At 41.8% G+C, this 18674-nt stretch overlaps 1 protein-coding gene across 6 annotated transcripts in view; it reads left to right on the top strand.

Annotated features, from left to right (window-relative positions):
- The first annotated feature begins 2452 nt into the window (after window positions 1-2452).
- The window catches only part of clcn2a (chloride channel, voltage-sensitive 2a), a 48313-nt gene continuing 32091 nt past the window's right edge, over window positions 2453-18674 (top strand). For 5 of the 6 annotated variants that reach the window (XM_058067257.1, XM_058067255.1, XM_058067260.1 and 2 more), the window contains exon 1: window positions 8873-9087. In XM_058067257.1, the coding sequence (XP_057923240.1) occupies window positions 9037-9087 (51 nt within the window). In that variant the 5' untranslated portion in view covers window positions 8873-9036. Of the gene's footprint in view, window positions 3011-8872; window positions 9088-18674 lie in introns of those variants that run through there. The other variant, XM_058067259.1, reaches the window with a different exon arrangement.

The raw sequence follows: 18674 nt of genomic DNA, 5'->3' as shown, positions 1-18674 counted from the left end.
TGTCAAAGTAGTTTTAATAGTGATGGAAGTTGGATACTCTTATATATTAAGCAGGACAGATTTTTATAATAATTGTTATTATATTCTATTATATTGTATTAGAAAACTGGCATCAAATTAAATTCAGGTTTGTGTCAAATACACTAAAAACAAAGGCACTGTATCTAGTAACTTAATCAAATACATCCTTACAAAATAAGAAATATTACTATGAGAACATTATTATGAATTGTCTTAGCTTAATAATGTTGGTAATTGCACAAACTTAGCATTTTAAATATGTTTAAATACATGTTCTGCATTTAGTAATTAACAAAAAAAATCATAAAAAAAAAGTTGCAGAAACTTGATAAAATTACTTGGATAATTAATATTTCCAGCTTACGGCCATACTACCCGGAAGGCGGCACGGTGGTCTAGGGGTTAGCGTGCAGACCTCACAGCTAGGAGACCAGGGTTCAATCCCACCCTCGGGCATCTCTGTGTGGAGTTTGCATGTTCTCCCCGTGCATGCGTGGGTTTTCTTCGGGTACTCCGGTTTCCTCCCACATTCCAAAAACATGCTAGGTCAATTGGCGACTCCAAAAATGTCCATAGGTATGAATGTGAGTGTGAATGGTTGTTTGTCTATATGTGCCCTGTGATTGGCTGGCGACCAGTCTAGGGTGTACCCCGCCTTACGCCCGAAGACACCCCCCGCGACCCTCGTGAGGAAAAGCGGTAGAAAATGAATGAATGAATTAATATTTCCACCTTGGCTGAATTTCTCAGGTCTCCTCCCCCCCAACCACTGAACATGACTGTGCAAATTGGAAGCTGAAAGCAAACAGACATTTTCATTTAGAAATAAATTTTGCAATGCACAGGTACAAACTGTCATGCAAGCTAGAGTATCATGCTCTGCTTCAGAATGCCATAGAACATGTCGGAATTTATCCTAATTGAATCACCGCACCAGTGCAACACTCACCACCACTACAGACAATGTCCAATTATCTTGCTACTCACTTGTGTTACCAGCTATTTAGATAATAATGGCTGTGTGTTTAGCAATTTTAGTGGATATAAAATCAATACTCAAAATATCCAAGTTTAATTTAGGTAGTATCGACCCTGAGGGGTGTGTACAAACCTTTTTGAGATCCTGTGCAGGCAATTTAATTAAGTTACTCACACAAGTGCAAAAATAGGGTGTCCACTGGTAAAGGGCCCTATCCTACATTTGCACATTATCAGATATATGTATGTATACGTTTAAATTTGTACTCTTGTTCTCCATGATGTGGAAAATGAGTTTGTGTTTTTTTAAAGTTATTTCTAATTCTTGTGAATTGCCAGGTATGAGAACTTCATAAGATGTCCACGTGATCTTGTGAATATGTCACATAAAAAATGTCAGGTTCACGTATGGCAACTTATGAGCTACCCTGTGGTAACTTGCGACCATTGCTCAGTAGTGCCATATTTGTTTTGCCGTACTGCTTCACCATGTACTGACAGAGCAGAGGATGTACTGCATGAACACTGAGTTCTTTACTTTATTTGAGTGCTCTTTGATGGGCCAAATGAAAAGCTTTGGCAGCCACAACGTAGAACACGGGCTGCCTATTGAGTACCCATACATTTTCTATGCCGCTTATCCTCACTCGGGTGGTGGGTATGCAGGTGCTGTCTTTGGGCGAGAGGCGGGGTACACCCTGGACTGGTCGCCAGCCAATCACAGTGCACATATAGACAAACAACCATTCACACTCACATTCATACCTATGGACAATTTGGAGTCGCCAATTAACCTAGCATGTTTTTGGAATGTGGGAGGAAACCGGAGTACCCGGAGAAAACCCACGCATGCACGGGGAGAACATGCAAACTCCACACAGAGATGCCCAAGCTATCGAGTACATTGGAGTATAAAATATGAATGAATAGATGGATGGACAGATGTCTTGTCGTGTTGATGGCTGTCATGCATGAAACTTAATCATAATCCAGTTTTAGGAACAGTTATTAATGGAAAAGACAACATAGCGTGTTCACATGTATACAGGATATTTTGTCATTATTTGCTTCACATGTGTTCAGATCATGCTTTATGTTTAAATGTGTTTACTTATATTTTATAAGTCATTATTGTGAGGTTGGATATGTTTTGGGGCACAGCTGGGAGAACGTTTGCACTGTCGCTGCAATGTGATTGTCAGGTTGAAGAGGTATAACAGCTGTCAAAAGGTACGGGCAGGAGTCATCATTGGGAAAATGCACCATCCATTTTCATGTGTTTGGCCCCACCATTAGTTCGGATGTTGACTGGGCTCTTTGCAGCCTCAGAGCTTTTGTTTGTGGGGGTCATTATTGAGACGCACAACGCCTAAATTTAGACCCCCAAACACATTGTGTACATATACAGAGGAGGTGGAGGAGAGAGGAGACTGAGGAAGGAAGAGCATTCGCATACTTTCCCTCCCCCTTATCTCTGCAGACAATGCAGAAATTAAGACGAATGCACACCGCAGCTCCCCAGATAATGACCGGGGCGACAGCTTATCTCTCCGCATGGAGAAAGCTGCAGGACGGGGCACTGACGCTACCCGCATTGCATCACGGACACGACTGCCGGTACCCCGCTGTCTTTCTCCCACATAAATCGGCAATATAGAGAGAATTTTTTTTTCGCCCGGGAGGTCCAGTGCTGCAAGAAGACGCCTCGCTGCTGTGCGCAAAAGCCGTTAATTACGCGCAGTGCCGGCAACTTCAGCGCTCTGCTTAATGGATTGTGTTTGTGGAAGAGGCCGGTCCGCGGCATCCACTGGGATCTCTCGCTCGTATAATCTGCAGCCAGATCACGTTGGACATTAAAGAGGGCGCCACAACCTGTGGCTGCGCGCGCCCTTGGTTCAACTTATTCTATCCTGAGAGGTGAAATGGACCGATACAGCTGACGATTTGGAATCCGTAGCGCAGGGGTGGAAAGGTGGTGGGAAAAAGGGAGGAAAGTCATCCCAGGGGAAACGTAAGTATTTTACATCCTATAACGGTGACTGGCTCATTTGCTGTTTTTCCTAAAACTGTCAAATCTGCAGTCAACTTTGTCCACATCTCTGCTCAAGGACAAATGCTATGAGAAGGTCTGACTGAGATATTGGCTTTATTTGCTGCTATCTGGTTGCTGTTTCTCTCGCAGAGTGCTTGTTCTTGCAACAGGGATGGTTTACATTCGAGAAACTTGAAAACGAAAGACACAGGTGGTTGTACACTATGCAGAGCATCCATCATCCATCCATTTTCTATGCTGCTTGTCCTCACTAGGGGTATGCTGGAGTCTATCCCAGCTGACTTTTGGCAAGAGGAAGCCTACAGCCTGGACTTACTATGCAGAAACAGTTGTATATAACCACAAAAATACTCAAATTAGCCTTCTATGTACTTTCAGAAGTATCTCTTTTAAATAGAAGAAATAAAATTACCTAATTTGTGCCCTTAAATAATATAACAAAACTGTTTTAAGCATGGCGGCACGGCGGTTGAGTGGTTAGCGCGCAGACCTCACAGCTAGGAGACGAGGGTTTGCATGTTCTCCCCCGTGCATGCGTGGGTTTTCTCCGGGTACTCCGTTTTCCTCCCACATTCCAAAAAACATGCTAGGTTAATTGGCGATTCCAAATTGTCCATAGGTATGAATGTGAGTGTGAATGGTTGTTTGTCTATATGCGCCCTGTGATTGGCCGGCGACCGGTCCAGGGTGTACCCCGCCTCTCGCCCAAAGACAGCTGGGATAGGCTCTAGCACCCCCGCGACCCTCGTGAGGAAAAGCGCTAGAAAATGAATGAATGAATGTTTTAAGCATAGTTGGCTACACTCCACCAAAATGTCCTGCAAAAGGTCACCTTCATGCACATCTGTCATGTAGGAGTTTTGTGTGTTAATGACAGAAAACTATTTTCATAAAGAGACACTGCAGGTGGCATGCCCATAATATGCGCCCTGTGTTCAGATGTTTAGTACATTTCTTTAGAACCCTGTGGAGATGTTATTATATGGGTCAGTGTGCTTGGGCTCAAGGCTGCAGAGCACCTAGTTCCTTTTGCTGTTGGGTCACAGTACCTTGGTTAGCCTGTTTGTGGCTAACACGAAATCAGTGGCACCCTTCTCTGCAAAGAGATGATGTTAAAGCCAAACATAGTAGAGCACATTTACATTAACTCTTAATTGGTAGTCCCAGAGTGCCTACTTAGTTGGTTTTGCACGTGCCCATTGTCCATACCTTTTGAACTGTTTATCTGGCAGCTTGGCGTGTGCTGGGTGTCTGTTTTCACCTTGCAAAAGATCAGAGCGTTTGATGGGAAAGCCTGTGAGCAGATAACTTGTTTAATGCGATGCCGTATTTTTTTTTCACTCTATGTTCTATAGTATCCCACTACAGTATATCGGTGGTACATTCTTTAAATACAATTCTCAGAATGTGCTTGTTGCTTTTGGGAATGATCCCAGTTACAACTTTTTCCCAACAGAGGGCATGAAGAAACACTGTTAACGCTGTAAGTGTGAAAAAAAGCCCACTGCATACCAAAGTACCAGAGGTGTGCAAGAATGAGCATCTCTGAATTGTGTGACCTGAGCCAGTGGTCTCCAAACTTTGTCCACCGAAGGCAGCATACTGAAAAATCAAAGCGGCCATTTTGATATTTGTCATTTTGTCAAGACTAAATTTGACATTACATGTTAGAGGCCTTGGAGATAAAGTCAGAGAGGCCAGACTGAGATGGTTGGGACATGTCCAGCGGAGAGATAGTGAATATATTGGTAGAAGGATGCTGCGTTTAGAGCTACCAAGAGGAGGTTTATGGATGTAGTGAAGGAGGACATGAGGGTAGTTGTTGTGAGAGAGACAGATGCAGAAGGCAGGAGATTGATTTGCTGTGGCGACCCCTGAAGGGAAAAGCCCAAAGATTTTATTAAGACTAAAACCAATGCAAAATGCTAAGATGTTGTATACAGTATATATTTTTAAAAAGCATCAACAGTTCAACTTCTTCTTGTTATGCCTATTTAATCTTTAATTTACACTTTTGCTGTTATGTGTAATTGTATTTTTAGAATGAGCAGTGGGGCCGCAAATGATCTGCGAGTTGCACTTTTGACACCCCATGTACTGTATAGTGGATGTTTGCGGCACTTGTGAGCAATGCAGCCCTGTAAAATGTTCCTCAAGTGACTGTTTGGCAAGCTGAAATATTTATCATGTCATAAAGTTTGTACAGTCAACCCTTATTTGGTGTTTGTCTTTGTCAATTTATGTTGATGATAATTGGGTCGGGCACAGCATGTTAAATGATTCACTGACCCATAAAGCCATTAAGATTCACCGTGAATTACTCTGCCCAGGTTGCTAATGACTGAGCTGGGTCAGACTAATAAAATGTTTTTACCCGTAAACAAAGGTGCTATGTTGCCCATATATTTAGAGAGGTTGATTTCCTTTATGGTTTAGCATAAAACCCCAGTAAAGTTGTTTATGGACTTTGCTTTGTGTACTGGGAACAGCAAAGGTCCTTCCCAAAACTGTTAAGTAACATTGAGCCGACACTAAAGTGCCTTGCCCAACCCCAAATAGAAAATCAATGGACTAATTGACTGGGAGGTGTACTTCTTTCTACAAATACTGTAAATCCTCCAGCTTTCCTTTCTTCATTTTCATGCATCTTTCTTGGTTTGTTACCCAAGATCAATGTGTGAATGGAGAGAATGTGTTACATTTGAATTGGCAGCAAGACTTATTAAAAATGCAGATGAACAAAACAGTAGCTGGAAAGTATTCCTGCTATTCTTCATTCAGTCAACCACTTCAAATCAAAACCCACTGATTGCCTTTTTGGTTTCAAAAAGTAACACAGTGTTTGACTTTCATTCAACAGCCGCTGTTTATTCTTTTGTTGGGCTTGCATCAATTTGAGAGTGTTTACAAATGGATACACCACTGCTTTAGTCATGAGGCCTCAGATGATTCATCAGGGGGAGTACTCAGCCAGTGAAAACAGTCGTATGTCTTTCGACTGGAGAAGACAAATTGTAATGAATGTGCAAGGGTTCTAAAAGGCTGCTAAAATCTTATCCTGTGTTGCATCAGTTATGATCGTTGTGTGAAACTGTATATAAATGACAATGTGAGCCAACATTGGAACTCAATAATTGTTTTTGTGAGCGTTTATCAAGGTATAATGCCTGACAAATTGAAACCCCCATCCTTAGATGTGTATACACTCCATTGATATAGGACATAATCTTTTTTTCTTTTAAAAAATCGGAAAAAGAAAGCTTGTCTTATATTCAGGGGTTATAAAGTTATTCATGGCGAACAAACGACTTCTCCTCAAGCCAGTCAGAGCTTTTATTGCTGTCACTCATGCACACACCAGTGACCTGGAGAGATGCAGCCGTGACGAGATCTGCCGAGACCTGCTGGGAAAAAAGTGTCTCAAAGGTTGTTAGCAAGTTGGCAAACAAATGGGGGGGTTATGATGCAAATTTTAATATAATGGTGATCGATGAAGCAGAGCCAACAGCTGTGTGTATGTGTATATACAGTATATGTGTGTGTGTGTGTGTGTGTATACAGTATATTAGTTCTGTTAAGAAATAAAAAAAAATAGAGACATTAATTATGATTTGGAATTAATTTATTTCCTGGCAATTAATGTGTTAATCTATGTTTTGATCTCACATAAACATTGTTGAGAATAGCCCTCACTTTGAAGTATCTTCATTTAAATTCATTCAATTATTGCGGCAGATCAAAAGATTGATACATTGGGTGTCAATCATCATTTTGTCATAATTTGGTCTAAAGAGAAACAGATTTTATAGTCAATTTAGTATTCAATATAATATTTAATTTATATTTAATAGTTTTATTTAAGTTCTGCTTTCAGGTTGATCCATACCTTTCACTCCTAAAGAAAAGTCTTGGAATATGCTTGCGGCTGCACGGTGTGTGAGTGGTTTACATGTAGGCCACAGTCAGGAGATTGCAAAGACGTGGGTTCGATCCTCTGCTCTGTTTTTTTTTTTGAATGTTTGGAGTTTGTTCTCCTCGTGCTTGTGTGGGTTTTCTCTGGGTACTCCAGTTTCCTCCCACATTCCAAAAACCCAAGTGTTTCAAACACCGGGGGGGATATTGCTGTGTTCTTTTGTCAATCTCTAAACAATTTGAAAATAAAACATCAGAAAACAGTACAAACATGTTTCCGAGCAATACAGGTATGAAACACTGAAGTGTTTACTTTACAGTGCTGTAGACAAAAAGAAAACAAAAATGTCCATCAATAAAGTGTCTGACCCCCCAAATACCTGTGGTTGCCAGCTGAGGTCCAGTTAGCTCCAGTTATAACAACTGTACTGGAAAATTTCCATGAGCACTGGTAGAGAGAAGAAATAAACTGCTGAATGACAGATCCGTCTTTAATGGGTATTTATTCTGCAGAAGGGAAGACAGTTGAAAACAGTTTGCTGCAAATGTTCCTCCGAAGGACAGGACAGAAGAATAGTTATGCAAACATTATCAGGACTTTCTCAGGTGCAAGGACATATCTCCGGTTAATCAGAACCTGTTAACATGGAAACGCCATTGGATAAACTTGTTTTGGAGACAGAGGGGTACAAGCCACCAGCAAATAGTCACAACAAAGCATAGCCTGTTCTACCAGGAAATCAGTCTGACCTTAATTAGCACATTAGCAGGAATACTGTATTTGTTCAAATCAATTGACCTAATGCTAAAATTGGGTTGGCCGAATTCTCTACCACAATGTTAGGCTTGTTTGTTTTTTTTTCGTACAATGATGATATTAGATCATAACATACGCGTTGCTGATTTTGGCTCAAATTGTAGTCCTGCACGGTGGCTTGCATGATGAGTCACTGGACGCAGTTTGCAACACCTCATCAGCCTGTCGATGGCAGATTTGTTCAAATACGGGGTGTTCTCAAGAGTTTTCAATGACTCGCTAAATTGCTACAATCTTCACTGCTAACGTTAGCTCGGTGGTAAGCAAATTCAATTTGACCAAGAAGGCATATCACTCTACTTTTATTAATGGCGCCGTTTTTTAAATGTACATTTCTCATTCCTTATGTTGCTCTATTTTCTCCGCTCCTCACTTGGTCCTCCCAACTACAATGGAAGCCTGCAGATGCTAGCCTTAACATAATGATAGACAATCAATGTCCACTTCAGGGTGTGACTGACTATTGTTTTCCAACCCCGACAACTAAAGCACAAACAGCCCAATAAAGTAATAAACAATTTTTTTTGTAAAAAAAAAAACTTCTATCCATCCAAATATTTTCTATGCCACTTATCCTCACTAGGATCACGGGTATGCTGGAGCCTATCCCAGCTGTCTTTGGGCGAGAGGCCTTGACTGGTCACTAGGGCTAAAAAGGAAACTTGCATACAGGAATTGTAAAGTTAGGATATTAAAAATGATATTAACACAATCAGAAAATAACAAATTATTATTCATCCATTCATTCATTAATTTTCTGCTGCTTGTCCTCACGAGGGTGGCAGGCATGCTGGAGCCTATCTCAGCTGTCTTATATATAAAAAAAAAATATATACGTATATATATTATCATGATTATTAATTGCAATTACAGTTTTAAAAACAGATAATAATAAATATAATTATTCTCCCCATTCTCCAACACAAACAAGTAAATCCACAGTGATGAACAGTAAGCTCCACAGATAACCACTTCTACAGCACAGCACTGTGGATGACTGTCAGTAAGGCAGGGAGGCGGTGTTAGGCAGTGGGAGCTGCAGGACCTGCAGGAGTCTGCAGCCTCACACACACGGGCTGCGGCGGCTCAGCATCGCCTGGCGTCATGATGCGCAGAGAGGAGCTTCTGTCATGTGAGACCTGACATACTGTATCATGGCGATCGACGGTGTGCGTCCTCCACTGAGCATTAATTAACTAGCTCTTCAAACTCGGGAGGGTCTTGGGTTTGTTGACCTAATGAGGATGCCGCGGCCATGGTGAAGAACAAGACTGAGAACCAGACGCTTCAATACCAGCAAACTTTGGTGAGTTTCATCATGACTTAATGGATGATGTTATGAGGAGGGGCAGGTGTCTGATTGTCCGAGCGGCTGACTGATCAGTAAAGTGTGTTCTGATTTTTAATTGGACATAGCATTTACGTTCTGACCTGTTGATTTTATTCTATGGAGTTTTAGTGATTATCCCCTCTGGCTCCCAATTCACCTTGAGCCACAGGTGTTGTATCCCTATGCCACCCTACCGACGTGATTAATTCCTGTTCATTAAGATTCCAGCCTTCCATGTCAAATGAGTTTTCAGGTCTTAAATAAAAAGCAATTGGAGTAGGCTGATTACTTTGCCTAATGGCCCATTAATTGAAATACCTCTGAAGTATAAGAGCAGAGTTTGGCTCATCTATAGGTTATAATGTCTTCTAACATTATGTGTCTCTGTGGGCCTTGGACCTCATCCTGTCTATTCTTCCACCATCCTCCCCGACTCTCTCCTGTTGGCCAGACCACCCCCCCCCCCTCCCTTTTTTAACCAAAAGAGTAATGATTCTGAATATTAATTGCCCAATGCACCAGTTTCCCCCACTCATGTAATAGCAGGACTGACAGGCATGCCCTGGAGCACAGCGTGGGGGTAGAACCTATATAGAGGCACAAGTGGACTGTCAATCAATAGTGGATTCCTTCCAATCTGATTTGTGATGGCACGTGTCTTTCTACATGTGCTCCTATTTAATGTGTGTGTGTTTGCACTCGTGCGTTATATCTTTATATTGCATATGTACCTGGCCTGTGTGGCACTAAGGTGCTTCTGCTTTTACTGGCGCCAAGATCGATGGTATGCTATGTCTCAGTGTTAAAATCAATAGTAATGTAAAATGGTAGTTAGAGTCCCTGTGGATTGGAACGTGCTGTCTGTGTCGTCCTCCTCCCTCCTCTGTCCGCAACACTCCAGTCAATGACTCTATCATTTGTTCTCAACATCCAAGTCCATTAACCCCAAAAATAGATGCATGTGTCTGTATGTCGATTTTTATGACCGTTCTTTGTTGACATGTTAAGTCTTTCAAGCTAGGGAACCTCACTCTATTCACTTTCCAAGAGTCTGTGTTAAATAAGAAATCATCCAGGGTTGTGGGTATGCTGGAGCCTATCCCAGCTGTCTTTAGGCAAGAGGCATGGTACACCCTGGACTGGTCACCAGCCAATCACAGGACACATATAAACACCAATTAACCTAATAGGGGAGAAAACTGCAGTACCCGGAGAAAACCCACGCATACACCGGATGAACATGCAAACTCCACTGCAGAGATGTCCAAGCAGAGAACCGAACCCAAGTCTTCCTGATCTCCTGACTGCATGGCTAACATGTTAACCACTCACTCACCGTGCAGCCCAATAAGAAATCAGTTTTGTACCCATCCCTTGTGTTGACACGTAACTATTTGATGTTGCAATACTATATATTTATCTTCTTCACTTTGCTTAGCATTATAACATAGAACTTTAGATTTCTTTCTTTTCTTTCTTTTCTTAATTTATTTCAGACATGCATACTATGTTACATTATTAACTTTCTCACATATACACTTACAATACAATACACTTACAATATCTATATATATATATATACATATACATACACACATATATACATACATATACATACACACATATCTACATATATATACATATACATACACACATATATACATACATATACATACATACACACATACATGCACACACACCTCACCTCATGTCTGAAAAGGAGCAGGAAGAAGCAGAGCTTATTAAACCCCTTCTCCACACCATAGCAGTTATCAATTCAATATGTGATTTAGATTTCTTCAGCAACCTGTTCAGGCAGCTATTTGAGCTACGTTGGATGCTGCCAATTAGTGAATTTGGGCTCTGTTGCTTCAAGACAAACAAGTGCACATCCTAACCTTGTTAATGTGAGCGCTAGATTGATCAACGTCTATTTGATTGAACAGTCTTAACTATTAAAATCAATACATTAATGTAAACACACCATCTCAATCCTGCAGCACTATTCATCAAACGCCCTCCCTCAGGCGATTCAAAGCATCTGTGTTTTGGTCTTTAGAAACCTGGGCGAAATGCACAGATAGGGAACACATTTAAATCAGATAAGCGCGAGCCAGCGGCTGCAGGTTTCTTGCAGGTGGAGCCTGTAGTCTAAAATTGGAATCCTGTGTTGACAAAGCATCCTTCGAGTTTTACTTGTTTGGCATCAAGATTCTGAGCGTTTTTGAGATTGCGTATCTTTGCAGGCGATGAAACACTGTCACAAAAATATACAAAAAGGGATGCATTATGATAACTTATCCAAAAGGAAATGACAAGTGAATGGCCTCTCCTCATGTACGGCTATTGTGTGACAGGAAGCCCCGTTTCCCTACAGTATTTAGGAAAATCTTTTTATAGAAGCAGCATCTGTTGGACAGGAGTGTTTAGCAAAACACCAGGATAAATTCAACCGCTCAGTTACAGCACCAATTTCTGCAGTGATATGCCAGATATAATAAACACAGATCATTCGTACTCTGCTGCGAGACCAAGGTGGTCTAAGGTTCTGTGCGGGACAGATCTTGTCTGTGAGTGACAGCAGCAAAGCCACTAGAGATTTCTTCATGGGTCACTGCGGCTTCTTCAGCTGCTGTCAGGTGCAGTGCATGCCGGGACCGTAGGCAGTGGCGATCTGCCTCGCAGGATTCCACGTGGGATGGGACAGGTGGGCAGAGATTGTGACTTGGTGTCAAAGCGTTGCTGCCTTAAATCTGAAAACTTGGCGTGGGAAGTATGGATATGTCCTATTTTGTTACATTTCTGACACAAGTGTGTGGGAACATTTGCACCACTGCTTGTAGACTTAAGCTTATGTGACCGGGACACAATATTAGGCACACTGGCACAATCACATGAGATCCAATACAAACATGATAATGCTCAGTTTTGACCCTCAGAGAGGTATTCAGGTTACGTTTATGTTTGTCATTGTGCTTTGCTGTGTTTATATGACTTCACTTCATCATTACTAAGGAGTTTATTTGTTTGTTTTGTTTGTCATTTTATTTCGAGCAAAAAAAAACAACAAAATAAAAAAAACAAATTAAATGGCGGCTCTTCTCTGAAAAGTGGAGCGCACAATTGAGCGCAATGATAGACTTCTGATGCTCACAGGGACATATGTCAGCTAGAACATCATTAAAACGCCCAATCTATTAATAGTATAACATCAATTTAATTTCCATTTGATCAATAGAGCATATGTTTCGCCCATCCATTTAATTGTGCAGGTGTACCTAATGAAGCGTCGTCTCGTCTGCTTTGTAGGTGGACATGAGCATATGTTTTCACCTTCACATACATGCGAAGGTGTAGTAAGTCTCAGTCAGAGCAGATGTTTTATGCGGAGCGCCCATGTCTTTCTGACAGCAGGCCCAGGTAGCTTGGGATATTTGGCAGCTGCAGGGATCAAAGTCATGATCCAGCAAACACACATGCACAGACACACACATATAGGATGGCACTGCAGCACCGCTGTAATGCCACAGCCTGTACGTTAGTAGTCATTTTAAATCTATGCATGTATGTGTTCTATCGGGACAATTCAGCACCGAGAAGATGATTCCTGGTCTTCCAGTATGACCAAGACTGATTAATATTTAAAGCCACACTGCTGCAACATCTTTATGTAAAATATACTATGGTGGTGCAGTGTGACACAAAGTCCCACTTAACATTCCACTATCCACCCCAGGCAAAGCACTGGCATAAGGAATGATATCGGACATTATATAGTACGATCTATATGTCTCTGTCCACAGAAAATGGACTCAACAGTTTTGTTTGTCACAAAATGTCACAGAGCAGTTGGACGTGTGTGTGTGTGTGTGCGCACGCTTACCATAGTTTTCCCTACCAGTGTCCTTTCTTTCTTCAAGGTAAAAGTGTCTACTTACATTAATTCCCAGTCAGCAGTCTTGTCCTCGCTCCCACACCGAGGATGGCTTGGGTCCATTTCAGGTGCTGTCACTGCCAAATTGGACCGTTACCTGCTGCAGAATGAACCGCTGCATAGCCTGCAGAGACAAAAGGAAGAAAATCTCAATTAATTTAGAGCCTAAAATAGATCATTGCGCTTTGTGAGGGGTTTGACTTGAAAATCATCATAATAACCTATATAATGGAACCTCTGCTACCACCCAATCTGAAGAAACACATTTTCACATATAAAATAAAGAAAATCAAACTCCAGTGTAGAAGTTCCACCGTCATACAATACAGCCGTTACACACTGTACAGGCCATGTTTGAGCACACATTTTAACATTCTTAACTATCATACAAGTGTTCAAACAAGTTACTAAAGTGAAGTTTCTTATCCAATTTTGTGTGTAATTTGCTTTTAAGTTTATGCAAAGCGTCTTTGACTTTCTAGAAAAGTGCCATACAAATAAAATGTTCCAATCAAGATTTGATTCTGCCGATTCTCCATGAGTGATTTCGACCTAAACCGATACCAATACCGATCACATACGTACATGCAATGTAAATGTTTCAATGTTGTACTGGCTATATTAGGGGTCACCAAGCTACTTTTACAAAATAAAAATGGCCAAGAGCTAGTCATTTTTGTAACAATTATTTTCATAGCTTATTTCAAGTTAAACAAAGCCAATATGTTTGTTTGTACCAAATGTCGGTACCCACAACTCACGTTTTGTATTTCATAATGCATTTATTTCTAGTCTTATTGCATTATTAACTGAAAACCTGAATGGAAAGCAGGTTCAGACACCTCCAGCCACATCCGCTGCATTCTGAACTGCAGATGCAGCCAACGCTCTCTTCTGTGCCCGGACCGGAGATAAAATATCAGTGTACACACTCACTCGTCACACTTGTCAGTGTCATACATCATCTGGAGTCCAACACAGCCCCGCACACAACGAAGGTTCCTCCTGCACTAAGAGTGCTACATAGTGTCTGCAAGCTCCCAAATCCTTACTGAGGTGGTACTCATCCCCAAATTATTCCCACACTTGTATCACTCTTACAAAGAAGTCCCACACATGGCAGACGTGGTTGTTCTGGATGCTGCAGTGGAGCTGATCTGCGTTTTAAAGTTTTAGCCGATATCAATACCGTCCTTCTTCACTGATATCGGCCGATACCAATCACTGACCGATTAATCGGAGCACCCCAAATTTTTTCTTATTAAATAAATACACTGACTAATCACCTATGACATTAATAACAGACATAGTAAATGTTGTGACAAAGCGTAAGCCCTTCATAGACTTAATAGACGCTGCAGTTCAGAAAGTGTGAGGGTAAAGGGAGACTTAGGTCTTAGCAGAAAACAGGACTTAGCAGAAAACTGCACAATAAACCTTCACCCATTAAGCCTGTTGCATGCTCACTGAGTTGAAGTCTAATAAATAAATTCTGGTCTCAGCTGATGGCAGTTTAGAACAATTTAGCAACTTTAGGGGCCAAACCTCTTGGTCCAACTCCGAATTTCTAAAAGTCTAAAAACTTAGCACCCACTTTACATTTCTTGATATAGTGTTCTATTGGTTCTCTTTAATTGTGTTAGTTGGCCTAAATAAAGTGAATGATGATTGTTATTTGTATTTATACAGCAGATGTGCAAAACACAGTGTTTTCTGGTGTTGTGTGCATTCTGCTGTACCTTTAGGTGTCATGTTGAAAACAAGTAAGGGCTGCTTTTAAACCTGTTGCAAATGTTATGTTGGCGTCTTGTGAGCAAAAAAAAAAGCAGCTCTGCCCCTTCCAGTCTTGTTCTGACAGCTAATCATTCTCCTAGCCTGATCCCTCAGCCTCCGCATCACTCTCCAAGCCCTCCTTTCTCCACCCCTTGTGCTTACAAGATTGCATGCTGGTGTGCTTTCTACAAGCCGCGGTGTTGTCCATGTTTAACCCCCACCCATTAGCTGTGACTCATGGCTAACTATTCAAAGAGTAGCTACCTGTAATAATGCAAATGTTGATGAGGAGATGAGACAGACTAATCATTCTCCTTCTGTTAGTCCGTCATGCTGACTTGATCAGAGACAACATCTCTGCAGTGATGACACCCAAACATGAGGCCTGGTCATTAGAATGTCAAATATTTGTCCTTGCCGCTCTCCTCGCAGTGAATACATTACGCTGCGGTGCCTTGGGAATTGCTGAATAATGAAGATGTTGTGTGATGCTTGCACGTGTTCAAAATGTGCCACAGTGAGGGAGGTTGCAGTAAAGCGGTGTTTCACTGCAGCCACTTTCACTGCGGAAAAGTTAGTGGATGTGTTTGTCCACATGGTTTTTATATTTGAAGTCTACAAATGTACTGCATACACGCAAACCAGAAGGTGGTGCCAAGTATCTTCTTTCCAAGTGAGTGATCGCTTTTCTTCCTGACACTCACACCTGGAGAGATGCAGTTGCAAAACAGAGAAAAATGTTTGTGCAAGTTAGTGACAAACAGAAGAGGATTTTGGATGCTGATGTTGACCAATGAAGTAGAGTTGAGGCTTCAAGGTGGATGAGTGGTTAGGGCGCAGGCCACACAGCTAGGAGACCCGGATTTGATTCCCTGCTCGGGCATCTCTGTGTTTGCATGTTCCCCCCCTGTGCGTGTGTGGGTTTTCTCTGGGTACTGCGGTTTTCCTCCAAATTGTCCATAGGTATGAAGGTGAGTGTGAATGGTTGTTTGTCTATATGTGTCCTGTGATTGGCTGGTGACCAGTCCAGGGTGTACCCTTCCTCTCGCCCGAAGAGAGCTGGGATAGGCTCCAGCATACCTGTGACCCTCGTGAGGATAAGGTACAGAAAGTGGATGGATGGAAGTAGAGTCGAGCATCTTGGGTCTTAGGTCCCTCTCCATATTGCAGTTCAAATTTCACAGCTTCAATCTTTTTCAAAAACATATGAACTGATAAATCATGCTGTTCCATGGTTAAAGATGTCCTATCATTAGTAAAAAATATGTATCATTCATACATCCATTCATTTTCTACTGTTTATCCTCACGAGGATCGCGTGCATGCTGGAGCCTATCCCAGCTGTCTTCGGGCGAGAGGCGGGGTACACCCTGGACTGGTCGCCTGCCAATCACAGGGCACATATAGACAAACAACCATTCACACTCACATTCATACCTGTGGACAATTTGGAGTCACCAATTAACCTAGCATGTTTTTGGAATGTGGGAAGAAACGGAGTACCCGGAGAAAACCCACACATGCACGGGAGAACATGCAAACTCTAGACACCTCGAGCTGACACATTTCACACCCATCATTGACAAAACAATCAAAGAGATAATCTGCGGTGTGGGTCCATCAACGTGCTGCCATGATGAGTTACCCACTAGATTTCTAAAATCTGTTCTGAGCAGATCTCATCTAGTTAACATCTAATTTGAGACTGGAACCTTTTCAAAAGCCCACAAAACTGCAGTCATTTAGCCTCTTCTGAAGAAGAGCAGTCTTGATGCCACAGTACTGAACAACTGTCTGCACATATCAAACCTGCCGTTCTTGGGGAAAGTCTTAGAAAAGGTTTTATACCAACACTTGACTGATTTTCTCTAACCCCGTGTTTGATACTTTCCAATCAGGCTTTAGGCCCCACCACAGCACTGAGACAGCTCCGATCAAGGTGACAAATTACATGCATCTGAACACAGATGCAGGCAAAATCACTAAAATGGTTCAAGTCCTATCTGAAGGACAGGCCGAACTTTGTTGGAATTGGTAACTGTGTCTAAAATGGTCACTGACCCGTGGAGTTCCCCAGGGGTCAATCCCGGGGCCGCTATTGTTTAATTTGTACATGCTGACTTTAGGCCATCTAATATGAAGCTGCAAAGTGTCCTCCCAGACACCTCAGATCTACGTGTCACTGACAACAGGTGAACATGGTCCTGTAGATTTATTTTGTCTTTGCATCGATGCAAAGAACACAAATCATTGTCTTTGGCTTCCACAAACACAAAGTCACCTTGAGGCTCTTTCTCTGAAACCTAATCATCAGGTTAGAAACCTAGGGGTCATAATGGATTCAGCTCTGAACAGCCACATTAAATCAATAACATCATCAGCTTGTTACCACCTAAAAAACATTGCCAAAATCAAGGGAATATTGTCATTTTATGAAGTCATTTTTCTTTTCTTTTCTATAAAGCACTTTTCATAAATAAACTTCCCTTGCCTCGCCTTACACTGTGAGTTGTGGCAGTTTAGACTAGGATATGACTGATTGACAGATGCCTTGACCTATGACAGTCAGCGATGGTACACGGCGGTGACTTTATCATTTGTCTGAACTACACTCATTTGCATATCCCCCTCTTATTTTAAGCTCTGAGATGTTCAGTCAGATAATAAGCAAATAAGGAGATAACTGAAAGGAATTTGGATTAGAACGAGATTGCGCCCAGATACATTATCCTTTAAGTGTACTTGAGTCTTACATATTTGGCACAGCAGCAATAACGTGTTAACCCAAAAACTATTATCTTCCTGCCGTGCAGTCAAAAAGCGTCCAACGGCAACCAGATGGGAGGCGCGGGAGCTGAACTGGTACAGAGGGTTCAGTGTGGGAGTCAAACTGACTAATGTTGATTCTGAAGTTGGTCATGTGGGAGGTGGACCGGTTGGAGATCACAGCTCCGGTAACCCACCTGCTGCTCTTGTAGGGTTTTGTAAACCAGATGGCCAGGTACTCTGGAGAGATCCACTAAAATGCTCCAATTAAGCATTTGGTGTATAAATGGTGGTGGGCGTAAATCTGTGAGTGCAAGTTGTCATTATTACATCTTTAGAAGACACAACTTTAGGTACACTCGCACAATCTGAAAGATCCAATACAATAGCTGCATTAGAATGCACAGCAGTAGGACGTGATAACTAATAAGAATGTAGGCTGGGCAGGGGGACACAATAAAAAACTTCAACTATAAAATAGAGAGCAGTGAAACAGCTAATAAAATACACAGCCACCATTAACCGCCATTATAGTCCCCAATTAATTTTTATTTCCAATTTTGGCTCAAGGACAGCATCTCTAATGTTCTAATTTCAAAACAATTTTTCCCTTGGGGAATAATGTGAAGTGACATCCTTTGTTTCAGGCTCAAACTGTATAAATAAAATACAACTTTTAGTATTTGTACACAGACAATGATTTAAGGAAGACTCCTAACTGCCGTGCGAGTATAAAGAGACGCTTCCATTCATTCATTTTCTATACCGCTTGTCCTAACTAGGGTCACAGGCATGCTGGAGCCTATCCCAGCTGTCAGGGGTACACCCTGGACTGGTCGCCAGCCAATCACAGGGCACATATAGACAAACAACCATTCACACTCACATTCATACCGATGGACAATTTGGAGTCGCCAATTAACCTAGCATGTTTTTGGAATGGCGGCACGGCGGGTGAGTGGTTAGCGCGCAGACCTCACAGCTAGGAGATCAGGGTTCAATTCCACCCTCAGTTTGCATGTTTTCCCCGTGCATGCGTGGGTTTTCTCCAGGTACTCCGGTTTCCTCCCACATTCCAAAAACATGCTAG

This window comes from Doryrhamphus excisus, chromosome 3 (genome assembly GCF_030265055.1).
Source record: "Doryrhamphus excisus isolate RoL2022-K1 chromosome 3, RoL_Dexc_1.0, whole genome shotgun sequence".
In the NCBI taxonomy this organism is placed as follows: domain Eukaryota; kingdom Metazoa; phylum Chordata; class Actinopteri; order Syngnathiformes; family Syngnathidae; genus Doryrhamphus; species Doryrhamphus excisus.
The sequence above is the reverse complement of the archived record's forward strand: the minus strand, read 5'-3'. Positions and strand labels throughout refer to the sequence as shown.